Below are 19,017 nucleotides of genomic sequence, written 5' to 3'. Positions count from 1 at the left end.
TAAACATTTCATTTACCATATGTGGAGAATTTCAGTAAGGCAAGAATAAGCAATGCCTAAGGTAAAAGGAGCATTGATACACTAGGCATCAAGTATCAACATTTCTGGAGGTAAACCATGCCTAAGGCCTAGGGTGAGCAGGTCACTAGGCGAAATATGGAAAATCCATGGGTCTGGGCCTACCACTCGCTAATAATCCACCTTACCCCAGGCAGGGGTGAACTTTCAAGGCCCAATAGTCACCCGTTTTCCCCAGGGAGGGGCGAGCTCCGGCCTCCCGGGGCCCTCCTCCCTCCTCCCTGGGGGTTTCCTTACTCTGCGGCAGTTAATTAAGGCCAATGGGACCCAGCAACAGTTTTCCCAGAGGGGCGGGGCGGTTCCGGGGCCTCCTGCTCACTCCTGGGAGGCCCCGCATCTACCTGGGTCCTCCATCCTCCCCCGGAGCTCTACCTGGACTCTTCGGGCCTCCTCCGGGCCCCTTGCGGTGGTGCGGCATATGCGGGGGCTCGTGTCCTCTCCGGAGCCCTCCGGCGATGTGCTCTTCTCTTCTGTGCTCCGGTGCTCTTCTCTTTTGGCTTCGCCGACCTGGAACCAATCTGCTCGCGGCCCCTGGGGGATGTGGAGCCGGCCGCTAATGGCAGCACGGCCGGCTAGGGGTGCGAACCTGCGGACCAATCCGCAGTGCGGGCAAGGTGAGGGCGTGTCCAATGACGCGCCGGCGTCCCCCCACCATGTGATGTGGGAGAGGCAGGCTTCAGGCCTTGTCGGGCCAAGTGCGTCCTGTCAGGAATTCCTGCGGGGACAGGAGGCTTCCAGGCAGGGTGCAGCCTAGTAAATAATCGCGGCGGCCTCCCCAAGGCTCCGGGGGCCGCCGCAAGGTCTGCATACACTCGATCCGGGCGCGGCCCACAACCACACGGTGGCGGCCCTCTCCTAGCACTGAGGGCCGCCGGGGGCAAATCACAGCGCTCCGGTCAGCAGCGCTTCACGGCCAGACCTCCCTGCGGTGACTGGAGCTCAATTTAGTGCTTCATGGGGCACAGCGCGCCACAGCAGTTCTTGGCAGTTTACAGCGCTCTCAGGGGCAGGCCAGGGGGCTAGCGCTCAGGTAGCAGTAGCGCTTCAGCAGGCAACAGGGTGCAGGGGTCCAGCGCTTCTCAGGGGGCTACAGTGCTTGAGCCACAGCCAGTTCAGTCAGCTCAGGGAGCTAGCGCGGGGTAGCCAGATCAGGTCAGGCAGGACAGCGCTGGGGGGGAACAGGTTGAGGCACGGGGCGCAGAGATGACAAAGCCCAATACCTGGTTGATCCCCAGCAGTCCTGTGGCAGTGAGGTTTCTTCTTGGCGCTTGATGGTTCCTGCGCCCTTGATAGGTGACAGATTCTTGGTTTCTGGAAGGAGGGGGGTTGAGTTGAAGGCTGATATCAGGTTTCCTCAGCAGGTCACTCAGGTGGTCCCTGGGTTCCCCTCCCGCCAGGCCAGATCAGTGGGCTAGTTCAGTGTTCCTCACACAGCTTGGTGGGCAGCACCTAAACCATGTCACCCCCAGTGGTACAGGTTCCTGACTAGGCCCTACCGCCTAAGTCTTCTGCGTAGGTTCCCCCAGGTCAGTGATGCCCCAACTGACTGAAAACTTTCCCTCCTTTCTTTATATATGCCCGGGTCAGGTGACCAACCTCTAAGGCGGGAAAAACACGCTCCGCCCCTAATCTAGAAGGTTCTAGGATCTTCCCTCTAACTATGGGCAGGCAGGGCATGCTGGAATGGCTAAAAAAAAAGGTGGGAAAAATAAGGCAAGGGCAAAAAAAATAGGGAAAGACCACCCTAGGGCTGACAGGTCTAACATGCGTCCCCCCCCCCCCAGCTGAAAGTGGGGAGAGCTACCCAACTTCTAGGGAGTTCTAGTCACTAAGGCGGAAAAACCGGGAGAGACCATCAGCATTGGCGTGGTCAACTCCGGGCCGATGTTCCACCCTGAAGTCCATCCCCTGTAGGGAAATGGACCACCTTAGCAACTTGGGATTTTCGCCTCTCATCTGCATGAGCCAGCGAAGGGGTCTGTGGTCTGTCTGAATCAGGAAGTGAGAGCCAAAGAGGTATGGCCTCAACTTCTTCAAGGCCCAGACCACAGCGAAGGCTTCTCGCTCAATGGTACTCCATCGTCCTTCCCGAGGGAGGAGTCTTCTAGAGATGAAGGCTACAGGTTGGACTTGGCCGTCGTTGTTGTGTTGTGTTGTGTTGTGTTGCGATAGCACAGCACCTACGCCGTGCTCAGAGGCGTCCATCTGCACGATGAATTCTTTCTTGAAGTCGGGTGTTGCAAGCACCGGAGCGGTGCACATCGCGCGCTTCAGTGTCTCGAATGCCTCTTGGCAAGCAGCCGTCCAGTTCACTTTTCGTGGCTGCTTCTTGGACGTCAACTCAGTCAAGGGGGCTGCGATGGTACCATATCCCTTGACGAATCTGCGGTAGTATCCAGTGAGGCCGAGGAAAGCTCTGACCTCAGTTTGGGTTTTGGGGTCTCCCAGGCCATGATGGTCTCAATTTTGGCAGGAGGGGTTGCACCTTACCCCCTCCTACCAGGTGTCCCAGGTAAATGACAGATCCCTGTCCAATCTGGCACTTGCTAGCCTTGATGGTGAGGTCAGCGCGTTGCAGAGCTTGCAGCACCTCCTGGAGATGCTGCAGATGGTCCTCCCAGGTGCTACTGAAGACAGCTATGTCGTCCAGGTACGCCGCTGAGAAGGACTCAAGGCCAGACAGCACCTGGTTCACCAACCGCTAGAAAGTGGCCGGAGCATTCTTGAGCCCGAAGAATTGGAAGTGGCCATGGGGGTGGAGAATGCTGTCTTCTACTTTGCTCCATCGGCCATGGCAATCTGCCAGTACCCTGATGTCAAGTCGATGGTGCTGAGGTACTGGGCTGCTCCCAGCCGGTCAATCAACTCATCCGCCCGTGGGATCGGGTGAGCGTCTGTCTTGGTGACAGAGTTCAATCCCCAATAGTCCACACAGAACCGAAGTTCTGGTGTGGTGCCCGGTGGGGCCGCTTTCGGCACCAACACGACCGGACTAGCCCATGGGCTGCTGGAAGGTTCAATCACCCCCAGCTCCATCATTTTGGCCACCTCACCCTGGATGCTGTTCACTTTCTCGGACAGCCGGAAAGACTTGGTTTTTACAGGCGGGCTGTCCCCTGTGTCCACATCATGGGTACACAGATGTGTGATTCCAGGCGTGAGGGAGAACAACGAGGCGTGCTGCTCAAACACCTGGCGGCAGTCCCTCTGTTGCTCTGGGATCGAGGATGGGGAGAGGACCACTCCCTCCAGTGATCCATCCTTCTCCTGGGCCGCCAGAAGGTCAAGGAAGAGGCTCACTCTCCTCCTCCTCGCTCCCATCCGTCACCATGAGGAGAGCAAGCTCAGATCGCTCATGGTGAGGCTTCAGGCGGTTGATGTGGAGCACCCGATGGGGCTGTCGGGGTGGTCTTCAATTCAACGACATAGGTGGTCTGGCCTCAACCCTCCACAATCTCATACGGACCAGTCCACCGGTCCTGGAGGGCACTAAGCTCCCCAGGCTCCATGACCCACACCTTCTGTCCAGCGTCCAACTCCACCCTCCGAGCGTTGCGGTCATACCACTCCTTCATGACGGCTTGACTAGCCTCCAGGTTGTCTGAGTCTTCCGTCCACAGCTTGGCCATCTGGCTGCGCAATGCCAGCATGTAGCTGATGACATCACGGGGAAGCTTCTTCAAAGTCTTCTCCCACCCCTCCTTGACAAGGCTGAGGGGCCCCCTAACGGGATGGCCATAAAGCAGCTCAAAGGGGCTGAACCCGACTCCCTTCTGTGGTACCTCACGGTATGAAAACAGCAGGCAAGGGAGGAGGATGTCCCACTTCCACCTCAAGTCCTCTGGCATGCTCTAGATCATCCCCTTCAGAGCATTATTAAAGCGCTCTATGAGCCCATTAGTCTGGGGGTGGTAAGGAGTGGAGAACCGATAGGTCACTCTGCACTCCTCCCACATTGCCTGCTTGTAGGCCGACATGAAGTTTGTGCCCCTATCTGACACCACGACCTTGGGGAATCCCACGCGGGTATAAATCCCCATCAGGGCCCGCGGCACCACCGGTGCAGTGACGGTCCTCAGAGGAATAGCCTCCGGGTACCAAGTGGCGTGGTCCACTAACACCAAAATGAACCGGTGTCCCGAAGAGGTCGAAGGGTCCAACGGCCCAACAATTTCAATTCCGACCCGCTCAAAAGGGGTCCCGACCACCGGAAGCGGTTCCAAAGGGACCTTCACCTTAGTCCCAGTCTTGCCACTCGCCTGGCAAGTCTTGCAGTAGATGTAAGAGGCAACTCTCATCCTGGGCCAATAAAAATGTGGAACTAGCCTCGCAAAGGTCTTGTCCTGGCCCAGGTGTCCAGCCAAAGGTATTTCATGCGCCAATTCCAATAGGAAGGCCCGGTAGCATTGGGGGACCACTAAGGCCCTTGAAGATCCATGCACCGGAACCTTAGGCTCACTGTAAAGGAGGCCATCCTCCCAGTACACGTGAAAACTGCTGGTCTCCTGATCGGTCGCTTGGGCTTCGGTCTGTCGCCGCATGCCTTCAAGCGTGGGGCACTCCTTCCGCGGACTCCGGGGGTACCTCCGCGGGCTCCCCATCCATCACACTGGGTGTGTCCTCCACTCCATTCTCCTCTGGACCGGCATTGGGTTGGGCCGTAGTTTCAGGCTCCAACCCGGGTTGAGTTCTTTGCCGGGCAGCCATGGATCGCGTGACCACGCAAGTCCACCCAGGTAATCCCAGCATCTCAGTGTGGGCCTTAAACTCCACTTCCTTCCAGGTGGTATGTTCCAGGTCGTTGCCTAGCAGACAGTCCACCGGCAAGGCAGGGCTTATCGCAACTCTCAACGGGCCTCTCACTCCTCCCCACTCAAAGGGAACCTGAGCCACGGGATAGTAGCTCAGACTGCCGTCAGCCAACACGGCCGGATGGAATACGTCAGGGATCACCTGCTCAGGGGACACCAGCCGCCTCACTACGGTGGTCATGCTGGCACTGGTGTCCCTCAGAGCGTCCATCTCCTCCCCAAACTGTCTGTTTTGTGGGCCTCGTGAGAACTCCTTCTTTTTATCTACCCCCTCTTTCTTCTGGGGGAAACCCTGTCCGCCTTTCGGGCCATCTCCCCCGGGGCTCTTGTGTGACACCCGGGTGCTAACCCAAGTATCCGCCTCCTCCGCAAGCTCACGGGGATCAGTCGGCTTGCGGTCCACCAGATGTTGGCGCAGCTCCGGAAAACACTTATCCAAGAGGTGCTCTCTCAAAAAAAAATTGTACAGGCCCTCATAATCATGCACCTCGCTGCCACGCACCCAACCATCCCGAGCCTTACGGGCATGATAAAAAAAATGCACCCAATTCTGCGTGGAACTTCTGGCGATACCTTTCGGGGTTGAGGCCAAACTTTTAATTAGCGCCTCCTTCATGGGGGGATATCTGGACTGATCCGCCTTATCACCTCTTTGTGTAACCAAAACCTAGGCTCGTGTTGAGCCCCGGGTACGCTGCCACCATTGGGACTTCCTGGCGCACTCAATTGCAATGAGTGCGCCAGCTCCTTAAGCTGAAGCTCGTGCGCCAACTTCCTCTCCTCCATTGCTAATCTCTTCTCTTCCATTGCAAGCTTTTTATCTTCCCTTTCTCTCTCCCTCTCGTGCTCTAGCTTGGCAAGCTCCCACTTAAATTGCCTCTCCTCCCTCCTGTCCCCATACTCCTGCGACGACGCACTCCCCCTAGATTCACTACTCCCTGCCCCGGAACGTCTTCCTGGCAACACATTGTCAGACACATCAATGTTGAGAAGGCCTGGGTCTTCTGGAGTTCCCGCCTCCCCTGGTGCACCCTGCCCCTCCTGTCCCCCACCCCCTCTCCCCTCTGGATGGGCCCTTACCCATGCCCTCAAGGCGGTACGGAGTTCCTCCTTTGCGGCTCTCTGCCTCAAAGCCACCCCCATCCCCTGACAAAATTCCCTTAACTGCACCACCGTATACTCCTCAAGGTTGGCCAGCTGGAACTCCATTTTGACAGGTGGGGACCCAGATAAATAAAGGAAAGATACTAGGACGTAGGTAGCAGGATTAGGTCTAAACAGGTCTCTATACACACAGGCTAGACAGTGGGGGGTCAATTAATTAGGCTTGCGTACACAATAGGTGTCTAGTCTGATTGCAGCGCACTCTGTCCCACTGGAGGGTGCTGTATAGTCACAGGTCCTGAATCCGACCGCTTGCCACCAATGTAGGAACTGGGGTCACCAGTTCCCCGGGGGTAGCCTGGCACGAGCAGGTAGGCACCCGAAAGCTTAGGTGTTGAGTGACTACACAGCACACACATCCACTGAGACAATAAATGCACGCAATGACGGAGACCACACCAGTGAGTTTGATTAAAAATCAGATAGCTTTATCTAGAATAAAGTTCTGTAAATCATTTAGAGCAACTCAAGAGTCACAGTAGCAATAACTCATTTCATTAGAAGAATAAACGCTGCATTACTCGGCAATAACATTTCCTAGTTGCAGGAATCAGCAGGTCACTAAATGAGGGTAAAACATTTCATTAATCCGAAGTAAACCTTTCAACAATCACTTTGCATAGAACTAAACACCTTCTTTATCCAGAATAAACATTTCATCAAAGATCAGACAACATCCCCTTAGGTAAAGGTAAAATATGGCATCAGGCAGGAATAAACATTTCATTTACCATATGTGGAGAATTTCAGTAAGGCAAGAATAAGCAGTGCCTAAGGTAAAAGGAGCATAGATACACTAGGCATCAAGAATCAACATTTCAGGAGGTAAACCATGCCTAAGGCCTAGGGTGAGCAGTTCACTAGACGAAATATGGACAATCCATGGGTCTGGGCCTAGCACTCGCTAATAATCCACCTTACCCCAGGCAGGGGTTACATTTCAAGGCCCAATAGTCACCTGTTTTCCCCAGGGAGGGGCGAGCTCCGGGCCTCCCGTGGCCCTCCGCCCTCCTCCCTGGGGGTTTGCTTACTCTGCGGCAGTTAATTAAGGCCAACGGGGCCCAGCAACAGTTTTCCTCGAGGGGAGGGCGGTTCCGGGGCCTCCTGCTCACTCCTGGGTGGACCCGCGTCTACCTGGGTCCTCCGCCCTCCCCCGGGGCCCTACCTGGACTCTTCGGGCTTCCTCCGGGCCCCTTGCGGTGGTGCGGCAGATGCGGGGGCTCGTGTCCTCTCCGGAGCCCTCCGGCGATGTCAATGGCAGGCGGGGGCTCCGGTGCTCTTCTCTTTTGGCCTCGCCGGCCCGGGACCAATCTGCTCGGGGGATGTGGAGCTGGCCGCCAATGGCAGCGCGGCCGGCTAGGGGTGCGAACCCGTGGACCAATCCGCAGTGCGGGCAAGGTGAGTGCGTGGCCAATGACGTGCCGGCGTCCCCCCACCACGTGACTCGGGAGAGGCAGGCTTCAGGCCTGGTGCGTCCTGTCAGGAATTCCTGCGGAGGCGGGGACAGGAGGCTTCCAGGCAGGCTGCAGCCTAGTAGATGATCAGGGCATCCTCCCCAAGGCCGGGCGCGGCCCACAACCACACGGGGGCGGCCCTCTCCTAGCACTGAGGGCCACCGGGGGCAAATCACAGCGCTCCGGTCAGCAGCGCTTCACGGCCAGACCTCCCTGCGGTGAGTGGAGCTCAATTTAGCGCTTTGTGGGGCACAGCGCGCCGCAGCAGTTCTTGGCAGTCTACAGCGCTCTCAGGGGCAGTCCAGGGGGCTAGCGCTCAGGTAGCAGTAGTGCTTCAGCAGGCTACAGGGTACAGGGGTCCAGCGCTTCACACGGGGCTACAGCGCTTGGGCCACAGGCAGTTCAGTCAGCTCAGGGAGCTAGTGTGGGGTAGCCAGATCAGGTCAGGCAGGACAGCGCTGGGGGGCACAGGTTGAGGCACGGGGCGCAGAGATGACAAAGCTCAATACCTGGTTGATCCCCAGCAGTTCTGTGGCAGTGAGGTTTCTTCTTAGCGCTTGATGGTTCCTGCGCCCATGATAGGTGACAGATTCTTGGTTTCTGGAAGGGGGGGGGGGGTGTGTTGAAGGCTGATATCAGGTTTCATCAGCAGGTCACTTCAGGTGGTCCCTGGGTTCCCCTCCCGCCGGGCCAGATCAGTGGGCTAGTTCAGTGTTCCTCACACAGCTTGGTGGGCAGCGCCTAAACCCTGTCACCCCCAGTGGTATAGGTTCCTGACTAGGCCCTACCACCTAAGTCTCCTGCGTAGGTTCCTCCAGGTCAGTGATGCCCCAACTGACTGAAAACTTTCCCTCCTCTCTTTATATATGCCCGGGTCAGGTGACCACCCTCTAAAGCGGGAAAAACAGGCTCCGCCCCTATTCTAGAAGGTTCCAGGAGCTTCCCTACTCTAACTATGGGCAGGCAATGCAGGCTGGAATGGCTACAATGTTTGGGGTTCCAGACAGCTCCTGGCAACTAGAGTGCGACCAAAAAGACCACGCTGCAGTAGCAGGGGCCTGTGGCAGCCATGTTTGAAGTAGAGAGCACCTGCACCTTAGCATTGATTAGCAATGGGAAGGTGCTCGGAGACCTAAGGCCAACAAAAAAATGGTGGGAAAAATAAGGCAAGGGCGAAAAAAATAGGGAAAGACCACCCTAGGGCTGACAAGTCTAACATATACCTACTATGTAAACCATAGTACATCTATACTTACCAATAAATACTATACTGAGTCTGGCCAGAGTCAGCCCGTCTGCGCTAAGGCCGCGCCAGGCGCCAGACCCCCTGCTAATTTGGGGCTGCAAATCTGCAAGGTAAGATGCGCTACTCTAAGCAAGAGTTATGGAATCTACATCATCAGACGTGCACCTGTACCAGGCGGAACCCTGCTCACATCTTGCACCCACTGCCCCACCCTTCCAAGTTATGTATATCTACTAAACCAAACTTAAAACCCCCTCAATCCACATATACTACCCTTAGGATGGGTCACCTCAATGTCAGATCGATGCAGAAGCATCATCTCGACATACATGACCTTTTAACGGATTATTCCCTTGACGCCTTGTTCATGACCGAGACATGGCTCCATGATGACATGGACTCGGTCATCAACCTGGCCACCCCTATTGGGTTCACTACATATACCGTTAATAGAAATTCTAGAGGGGGCGGACTTGCACTTATAGCTAAAGCGCACCTCGCCTGTCAATTAACCAAAGCCGACATTAGGGGCAGCGAAAGTGCTAGGTTCTCCATTAAAGCCAACCCTCAATTTTGCGTTACTGGCCTCTTGATCTATAGACCCCCTGGCGTGGATACTCCTTTCACCAACTCGCTCCTACATCACCTGGGCACTAACATCACTAAATCTTCCAATTTTACGATCATAGGTGACCTTAACCTACATTTCGACCGGGACACTGAACCTAAAATTTCCACCTTCTTGGCGGATCTTTCCGCCCTCCAGCTTAACCAACTCGTGAATGGCCCCACCCATAGAGCAGGACACCTCCTTGATCCCATCTTCTCTAACATTGAGAATGGGATCGTCGATGCACCTATCCCTATGGTGTGGACTGACCACCACTTGGTGATCATGACAGTCCCTTGTAAATCCGCCCCTGCATTGGCACGTACCCCTCAAGTCCAGAAGCGTCCGTGGAGAAAACTCCGCCTGGAGGAGCTTTATGAGCTCTTAAAGATTAATCCTCCTCCTCTTAGTGACGACAGTGACCTAGGATACGATCAGTTTTGCCAATGGATAATTCAAGGTCTGGACTCCTTGGTCCCTGCTAAGTGGGTTAAAGCCCGCGCCCACGGGGCTAACCCCTGGTATAACTCAGATTTAGCCACTCTGAAAAAGGAGTGTAAAAAGGCGGAAAGAGGATGGAGAAAAAATTACGATGCCAACCTCAAGCATGCCTATGCTCAATTGCAGAAAACTTATCATCACCAGGTCTGTAGAACGAGGGCGGCTTATAACGCCACTGAAATCAATAATAGCACTAATGTCTCTAAAACTGTTTTCAAAATTGTAAAAGATCTTACTGCAAAGAAAACCACCATTACTGCTGTCACCTCTCCAGACCTATGTAACAACATGGCCAATTTTTTTATGGACCAAATAAAGAAAATTTACGAGACCTTCCCCCATTCCCCTCAGCCTTCCGTTACGTTAGACCCTAGCAGACCTTGTCTGTCCTCCCTTCCCGCACTAGAACGTGTGAGTTTTGATAAAAATCTGTAAAAAAATAAAATCTGGCTCCCCGGCCGATCCTTTAAAACCTGAGACCTTCTGTGTAGCCAATGAGCTTATCACGGAACCAATACGAAATATTATCAATCAGTCTCTTTCTATGGCCAAAATTCCTCCTAAATGGAAGCAGGCATGGGTATCTCCCATTTTGAAAAAGCCCACTCTGGATCCTACCCTTCCTGAAAATTTTCGGCCCATCTCCCTTCTTCCTTGGCCAGCTAAAATCATGGAAGCACATGTTAACACCATCCTCACCAACTTCCTCCTAACCAATAACATTCTGGATGACTCCCAACACGGGTTTAGAGCGGGTCACAGCACCGAGACAGCCTTGCTTAGTGTCACAGAGGACCTCCGTACCATTCTTGACACCGGAGGAACGGCAGCACTGATCCTGTTGGATCTCAGTGCTGCCTTCGATACGGTGTCACACGAGGTCCTCTTAATGAGATTGGAGGAAGCTGGAATCATAGGTACGGCCTTGGGATGGTTTAAAGACTTCCTTGCCAACAGATCCTTTAAAGTGTCTACCCCCCCTTACATCTCAGAAGAGCACAACATTGGACAGGGGGTGCCTCAGGGGTCATCTCTGAGCCCCACCCTGTTCAATGTTTACGTCCGACCACTGGCAGAAGTTGCCAAACAGAGTGGTCTGACGTTAGTATCGTACGCAGACGACACCCAGTTGGTGGTGGCTCTTAATGGTAACAACGGTCTGGAGGCCCATCACTTCAAGCAGACCCTTACTGACATCACCAACTGGATGACGGCGAATTTCCTCCAGCTAAATGCTGGGAAGACGGAAATACTGCTCTTGGGGAAAAACACCGCAGCCTGGGGCGGTAACTGGTGGCCTGACAGTCTAGGCCAACCGCCTAAGCCTAAGGACTGTGTAAAAAATCTGGGAGTCTGGGTCGACTCTGCATTGAAATTAACTCATCATACAAAAAAAGTTGCAGCCATCTGCTTTGGCATCCTGCGCAACCTAAGACCTACACTGAAGTTCTTCAACTGTCACACCCGCCAGGTTATTGTCCAAGCTATTATCCTCTCTAGGCTGGATTATGCCAGCTCCCTTCTACTGGGCGCTAATCAGGCGGAAGTTGTTAGACTTCAGAGAGTGCAGAATGCTGCCGCCAGAGCGTTGGTAGGTCTTCCCCGCCACTCTTCAGTGGCGGAAGTTCGGAAAAAACTGCACTGGCTCCCGGTGGGAAAAAGGATTCAGTTTAAGGCACTTTGTCTCGCCTTCAAAATCCTTAAAACCGCCTCCCCCCCGATGTTGTGCCCCCTCCTGACTAAGTATATCCCTAGGAGGCGACTGCGTTCAGCAGGACAACATTTGGTGGTAATTCCCCGTATCAATCTAGCCAGAATGGGCGGTCGTTCCTTCAGCTCGCTCGCCGCCAAGCTCTGGAACAGCCTTCCGGAAAATATTCGTGGCATTCAGGATTTGTTGGCTTTTAGAAAAGCCATCAAAACCCATCTTTTTCAGTAACTGTATCTTTTCTCTTCTGGTATTCCCCTTCTGTTTTTAGTTTTGCTCGCAGCGCCGGGACGCCCCTTTGCTGGGGCAGCCGAGCGCTATATAAGTTCCCAATACAATACAATACCATGCAGTGATAATTGATCTTCTGCACTCAGTTTTGTGGTAGAACACCATCTTAAAAGAAACCCCTCAAGATTAGCTTTGAAGGAAGGGATGCTTTCTAGTGGTTGGGGCCAGAGTGTTTATGTTTTCCTAAACTTTAGTTAGTTTGCGAGCAGGTGTCGACCTAGGCATAGCCCTTGTATGACATTAACCATAATCCCATAATGTCTTCTAAGGTGGGTTTTTGATCCAAATTCTGATGAGCCATTTGAACAACACCTGTGGTCACTGCCCCCACTCCCACAAATAAGCAAGATATTATTTTGAGGCTAAACCACCCAATGGTATGTTATTCTAGATTAAGTTCAAATTGTTATTTTGCATTTGTTTGACATTTATACAGCATCCAATGGGCCATTTACCCGAAATTGCAATGCTTTTGGTAGTCTGGAGTTAACTTGCGCAATGGTTCCAAGGTTACCATCACAGACCAGAGTCTGGACAGGTGTGTGGAGATGTGCTGTGATTATGGTGCAGGCATGTTCCTTTCTCAGGTGGATGTCTCAGACTTAGTGAGTTGATGGTTTGAAGGAAGAGGCCAAAGATTTGTATCGAGGTCATTTCCATATCTTTTGTTTAGAACATGTGCCTGTTGCTCAGCTGCTGTGTATATGTGTTAGGTAGCTAGTGGATGCATGTACTGTTGTGACTTAGTAGCTAGTTGCATATTTTGACAGTTTTGATGGTATGTTCTGAGCACTGCCTTAATGTATTCCGTTGCATGAAAGGTGTGCTTTGTATTAGGGCAAAGAGTTGGTCTCTGGCAGAACTATCTTGTTTCTTTTCTTCTAGTGTAGTTAACGCTCCTACTTGGAAGCTGACTTTATCTCTAGAAAGTTTTGTTTTGACAACTTTCTCAAATGACTTTGCAGCATTTTTTTACTGCTTTTTTCTGCTATTGAAAGACACTTTGTAATTTCATCATGTTTTTGTTCGGGGGAAGGCCCCATGAAAGACCAGAAATTTAATTTTCCCTTTTAATACATCTGTCAACTTTCAATTTGTTTTTGCATTGCCTCTCTCCCCCTTTTGTGAACTGATGGTTGCACAAATTACATTTAATAATAGTTTTCCCTTTGTATTTATTTGACTGCCCAAAACTATGAGAAAATCAAAGCAAGTATTTGTTATATTTGGACGAAAGTTTGGGCACGTCAAACTGAAACAATAAATGCATTTTGTTTCGTGAAATCTCTGATTACGGGGCGTTCTATCGCGCCTTCATATGCAAGTAATTAAGTTCAGTGTTGTTTTAGTTACTTGAGGAAGGTGGATATTATTGCTGGCTGGAACTCATTATGGTGGGATAAAGATGTCTTGTTATAGTTTCATTAACACTCTAATGTTTGTGGAGTTGGTTGATATTCTTATAATGTTAAGACAGAAAACATTTTAATAAATAGTCATCAGAGACTAGTCTATCTAACACAAACGTAGCATTTCCCCACCTCCCAATCATGGGTCAAATTCCTTTTCTCTTCAGATTGGGGAGCACCACAATTTAGAAAACCCTAAATCAGGGTCAGCTAAGTCTACCCAGATCTAGGGATGGTTCTGATCAGGGGATTAAAAAAGAGTTGATGGCTTCTGCTTTGACGTGCTGGCTAAGCTTATACTGGAGCTAGAGTAGAAACCAAATGGGGGCACAATAGGACAGAACTGCGTTCCCCTTCGAATGGAACCACTTTGTTGTGGTGTGTGCATTATTTTGTCATGGAGAATGTTAGTCATGTTGCACACGCACCCCATGCCCACAGAACAGAGCCTAAATATAGTACATAAATTGGGAAGTGAAGGACTTCATTTATAACATATTAACATTGAGAAGACCAATATATTTCTGTCCCAGGGCATAAAGTATTATAAAGGCCTAGACCCCTCACTGGTATTTCAAATGCGTCAACAATTATTCTTTCATGGTTTAAACGGGGCAGCACCCACTGCTAAGGGCGGACCTGCATTTGCGTGTACCCCAAAGCGTGTAGTTTATTTATCCTTTGAAACATCTCAAAAACATTAAACATCTTCATTGGACTTGCAGATTGTTCAGTTCACTGAGGAAGGACATAGTGTCACAGGTGCATGAACTTAAAAGTAAACAGCGGTAATCGAGGCATGGGTGTGAGTGAGTAGTGAATGTACTTGTTGTTTGTCAGAAGGGAATGTAGTTAAGGGGTGCATGCCTGACAGCGACATTCATGAATAAAGATAAAACCAGTTGCAATATTCTGAGCCCAAAACAAAATGGCAGGAGAGGCATTTAATGTGAATATGCGTACACACACACTGCAAGCATCTGGATTTCTTTACCTAGTTTGTGGTGTTCAGATATCTCCTCTAACCCCAAACCTGTGGCACATGATATTGGCTCCTTTCACACACTCACCCGGTGAAGAACTGATAATGTATGGTGGTAAACCAGGCAAGCTGGAAACCTCTGCACAGCGTGGGTTTCCAGCTCATTTTTTGAGGTTCTGAACAGCTGATGTCCACTTCTAAGTTTTAGAAAACCCCTCAGGACATCAGCGACAGCCTAGGCAAGCCTTTGTTTGTTCTGTAGTGTGGAACTGTTGGAAGAATGGAATGGGCATAATGTGCCTAGGAGGCAGCTCTCTGCACAAAGACCTACCCTCTCTCACATGGTGTTTTTATTTTTAAGCTGCCAGCTCTGTATACTGCTCTGACACCCTCTGGAGGTAATTCAGTTAAACCACAATCACAGAATAAATATCATTCTACTTTGTATCTGAGCTAATAGAAAACTCATTTGAGGTTCAGGAAATGGCCACTGGGGATGGTGCAAAGGAGCAAAATACAGAGGAAAATGTATTTAGTGGGTCGTGAAAGGTTCAGTCGTAGATACACATGCTTTTCATAGTCCTGTAATCTAGTGTTTTGTATAGGGCATTACAAAGTTTTTCCTTGAAAGATGTTTCAAGTCACGGGATGGGGAGTGACTCCTCCCTCAGTCCACAATGGGCATGGGCATTGACTCCACACTAGTGCTGTTTTCCATATAGCGAGGATAAAGGTGAGAATAGAGGGGAGTGTCTCTCTCACATTCAAGGTACATATTTCCACCGTCATTATATAGACCCCTTTTCCCCGAGGGGGGGGGGGGGGGGGCGGGGCGGGGCGCGCGTGTGTGTGTGTGTGTGTGTGTGTGTGTCCGTCTGTCCGTCTGTCCGTCTGTCCGTCTGTCCGTCTGTCCGTCTGTCCGTCTGTCCGTCTGTCCGTCTGTCCGTCGTCTGTCCGTCCGTCCCCTGTCCGTTCTAGCTCGTTAAATGGTGAAAACATTATAATTGCTCACTTGTGGAGCGGTGGGCTGGTGCATATGAATCTACTGCACGCTATACATGTTTACAAGGAAAGACACATATTCCGTTCGTAGTATGTGTGGCTGTAGATACACATGCTTTGCAAAGACTATACAGTAGTATTCTTCCTGCATTGGGCAGATGAGGAAGATGTTTGGACTAATGTTCTTAAAACTGATTTGTCAGGCACAGCTTGGTTCGAGAATATGTCCACACAGTAATGTTTTGTGAACTTGTGCCGTGTTGACGACGCTGCTGCCTTAGATACGTTAGCTGAAGGGTGTTACTCAAGAATGCCATGAAAGACCCCTTCTTATGTGTAATGTGTGCTCTGGAAAGTATTGAGAGCACTCTCTTCACCTCAACATAACATGTTTGAATGCATTTGCAATCCATCTTGCAAGTACCTGCTTGGAAATTGCTTGATCTCTTTATGGTTTTGCATAAGCATGTGAAACTGCAGCACCATACACTATGAATAAATGCTTACTGCATAGGTACCATATTTTAATTTGGATGATTGGTTAAAGATGCTTCTTGCCTTTGGGGAGTCGCAGTTTCATGGAGGAGTAATGTCTATCTCCTCCTGCTCTCTTTCTGTGGGGAATCCTTGATTAATCTGTGTTAGAGAATCTCATGTTTCAGTCTCATATTTCCACCCTCATTTTATAGACCCCTTTCTGTTGGAAGATGTTGCATTGTTGTATTTTATTTCCAGTCCCTAATGGTTTACATATATCTTTATCATTTACCACTTCACCATTAAATCAATGCTGCACTCTTTTCACCATTCTGGTTGCCCCTCTGATCAGTTCCTTCCCATATTTCTTATCAATGGTGCTGTTGGCACCGGATTTGAATTCAGTACGGAGTAGTCATCACCGATTACTGTGCTCTGGATGCACTAATATTTCACTCTCATTTTTTCCCCCAAGGTTGACAAATCCCCCTTCTTCTCGAATGCTCTATATCCATGGGGAGAAGAAGTTGCACTTTTTGGGTTGGGTCAAAGACATTCAGAAGGCTGCAGGCACCTCCGGCGACACGTTATCTGACCAGCAGCTCACAGACGCCGACATTCCAGTCATCGTGTATAAATGCATCGATTTTATAACACAGTACGGTAAGTAACGTTATTACATCACAAGATAGAATGCTCTTTATCAGTATCCCACTACATAGAAGTGACTGCATTGAAATTAACACTACTGAGGAAAACATTTCTCGGAATTCCACAACTGAGAGTACATTAAATAATATTAAAACAGAGGAGATTGTACTAACCTTAATCTCGATGCTAAATCATAAAACGTAACTTTACATTTACCCCAAAGCCTGATACGTGAACTAACAGTAAGCGTAACCCTAATAGGTAAGCTTAGCCCTATTCTACGACTAATCATTACCTGGCGGAACACCCAACTATAACACTCATCCCTCCCCAAACCCTGCCCGTACATTGTTACTCACTGTACCCCAGACCCTAACCCTAGCATATACTTTTTGTATTTATTTGATGCAGAGTTATTCTTAGTAGTGGTGATTTTGTAATTGTACATCAGTGTAGTAAATGCTCAGGTGTTGGGTTACACCTAAGTACCTGACTACAGTACATGGCTGTGCTTCCTCTTTGCACCCTTACGTCTGGTACTAAAACAAGTTACCCCTGAAATCTAAATGTCTGTGTGAGTTTGAATGCCCCAATGAAATAACAATTGCAGATTTCTAGATCTGAAACTTGTTTTTTTTCCCACAAGGCTGGGCCTACAACTCAGTGGTAACAATTTGCACTTCCATTAATGAAGCATGAATGTGATGCTATACTCTATCATGACAAGCAACTGTAGTGATAATATGGGGTGCCACGAGGGTCTTGAGGGATACCTCGTAAACACAAGTCCTCAATGGACCAAATAACCTGGGACACAGATGTGGAGCCACCCACAGTTTTCACATAAGAATGGTGTCAGTCCTGGCTTCCTGGGCACCCAGGGATTACTGTGCTCCAATTTCATCCACTGGAGTGCCCCCTCCCCCACCCTGGTGTCCTGGGGCCTAGTGGACCCAAAACTGGACAACCAAGTACCCCTCTCCAGGATGGCGAGACAGAGCAGTCCAAGGCTTACTCAAGGAGGTAAGGTGGGGTTAGACAGTCCGAATGCAGTGCCCACCGTACCACCCGCTGATAAAATCAATGTCCAGTCAGTGCTTTACTTTTTATAAAAGAAAAGCACTTTAATACACACAAGAGAAATATACCACACATAAAACTAGGATAAACAGTGAAAAACAGATGACTCTACAACCTTCCCGGCGAGAGTTTTGACCCCAGACAGTATTATATCACCTAAATGCTAAGCACTACAAAAACACAGTTAGCATGTAGACACACAATTAGCATTGCATAGCATATGTTGCACGGGGTTGCTCTAATTCGCTATGGCCATGATACCAATCATTGTATTGAAATGATACAGTTTCAGGATTTGATGTGAAATCAAACGTTCTTGATCAGCCCTTAACCGCCCGGTCCAAATAACAGAAGTGCCCTCCCGTCCTGGGCGCAGACTCAGTTTGAGTGGCATCAGCGATCTGATCACAGATACCTGATGTCTGGGCACAATTTTTCTGGAGTCCCACTAGTCCAGTAGCCACTGGCTAGCTGTAGGAGGGTAGAGGCTGGCCAGAGTGGCAGTACACACTGAAACCCTTGCATGTCACAAAAAGTAAAATAGGGACCCGTACCACCGGACATCCTTCATCCGCTAAAGATTTTAACTGGAAGTGCCACACGGGCTCCCACAGCACAGGGGAGGGGGTCTGGGCAAGTGTTCTCACCTTCAAGGACTGGGATCAAGCTTCCCGTCTCCCTCTGCCTCTGTTGATGTGCTGCAAGCTTCCTTATCTTGAGTAGCTCTCTGCAATTTCCTTGTGTTCCCAAGAGGTCGCTGCACAAGTATCACACAAACAGCTGGTCCTCGTCAAACGGGCAAATTCTTTTGTAGCATAGTCCATCAGTCATAGAAAACCTTCCTCAAGTTACAGACGTGGTGAGAAAGCTTCGTATCTTGCCGTCACACCACAGGCCATGGCTGGCTTCCTTGAACAGACCCGGTGTGGGCCCTCCTGATAGAACCATAGACCTGTCATGAACAATAACTGACCGCTAAGGCCAGACTTTTATCGCCTCTGATTGATAGGCTGATCCAATCAGAGTGTCTGCTAATTTTAAATCCTGGGTGCCCCACTCCACATTTGTGGCATGTTCAGTGCATATCCAAATCATGCAGTGGATGACTCACTATCTTCCTTCGGACAGGCTCTCAGTGCCAGCCTGGACTATTCCCCAGAGAGGAATTTTTATTAACTCCAGACCCGGAGGCCATGACCATCACCCAACAGAAAGGACACCCAACACAAGGGGTGGAGGGTCCCTCCTAGCAGAGTTAGTGCGGCTAAACACAGATAAGTGTGAGTGTCTACCTCCAGCCCACCAGGCTTCTCCAAGGAATAGAAAAGGGTACGGGGTAGCTGGAACGTTCAGCAAAATAGCTCAGTTCACATTACACACACTGGCTCAACTCACCATCCTCCCCCCGGGAGCCCACAGGTTCTGAAACACATGTCTCAGGAAGACAAAAGCAACAGGACCACAGGCAAGGGAGACTGCATAGACTTGATCAGAACGGCAGCTAATAGCTCATCCCAACTTGGGTACAGGGATACAGGTACACTTGACTATAG

The 19,017-nt window shown here is 50.5% G+C and overlaps 1 protein-coding gene across 13 annotated transcripts in view; it reads left to right on the top strand.

Moving 5' to 3' along the window:
- ARAP1 (ArfGAP with RhoGAP domain, ankyrin repeat and PH domain 1) overlaps positions 1–19,017 on the top strand; it is an 800,765-nt gene that overhangs the window by 685,237 nt on the left and 96,511 nt on the right. For all 13 annotated transcript variants that reach the window (XM_078658604.1, XM_078658609.1, XM_078658605.1 and 10 more), the window contains one exon: positions 16,209–16,396. In XM_078658604.1, coding sequence (XP_078514730.1) covers positions 16,209–16,396 — 188 coding nt within the window. The remainder of the gene's footprint in view (positions 1–16,208; positions 16,397–19,017) is intronic.

This window comes from Lissotriton helveticus, chromosome 8 (assembly GCF_964261635.1).
Source record: "Lissotriton helveticus chromosome 8, aLisHel1.1, whole genome shotgun sequence".
Taxonomy (NCBI): Eukaryota; Metazoa; Chordata; class Amphibia; order Caudata; family Salamandridae; genus Lissotriton; species Lissotriton helveticus.
The sequence above is the reverse complement of the archived record's forward strand: the minus strand, read 5'-3'. Positions and strand labels throughout refer to the sequence as shown.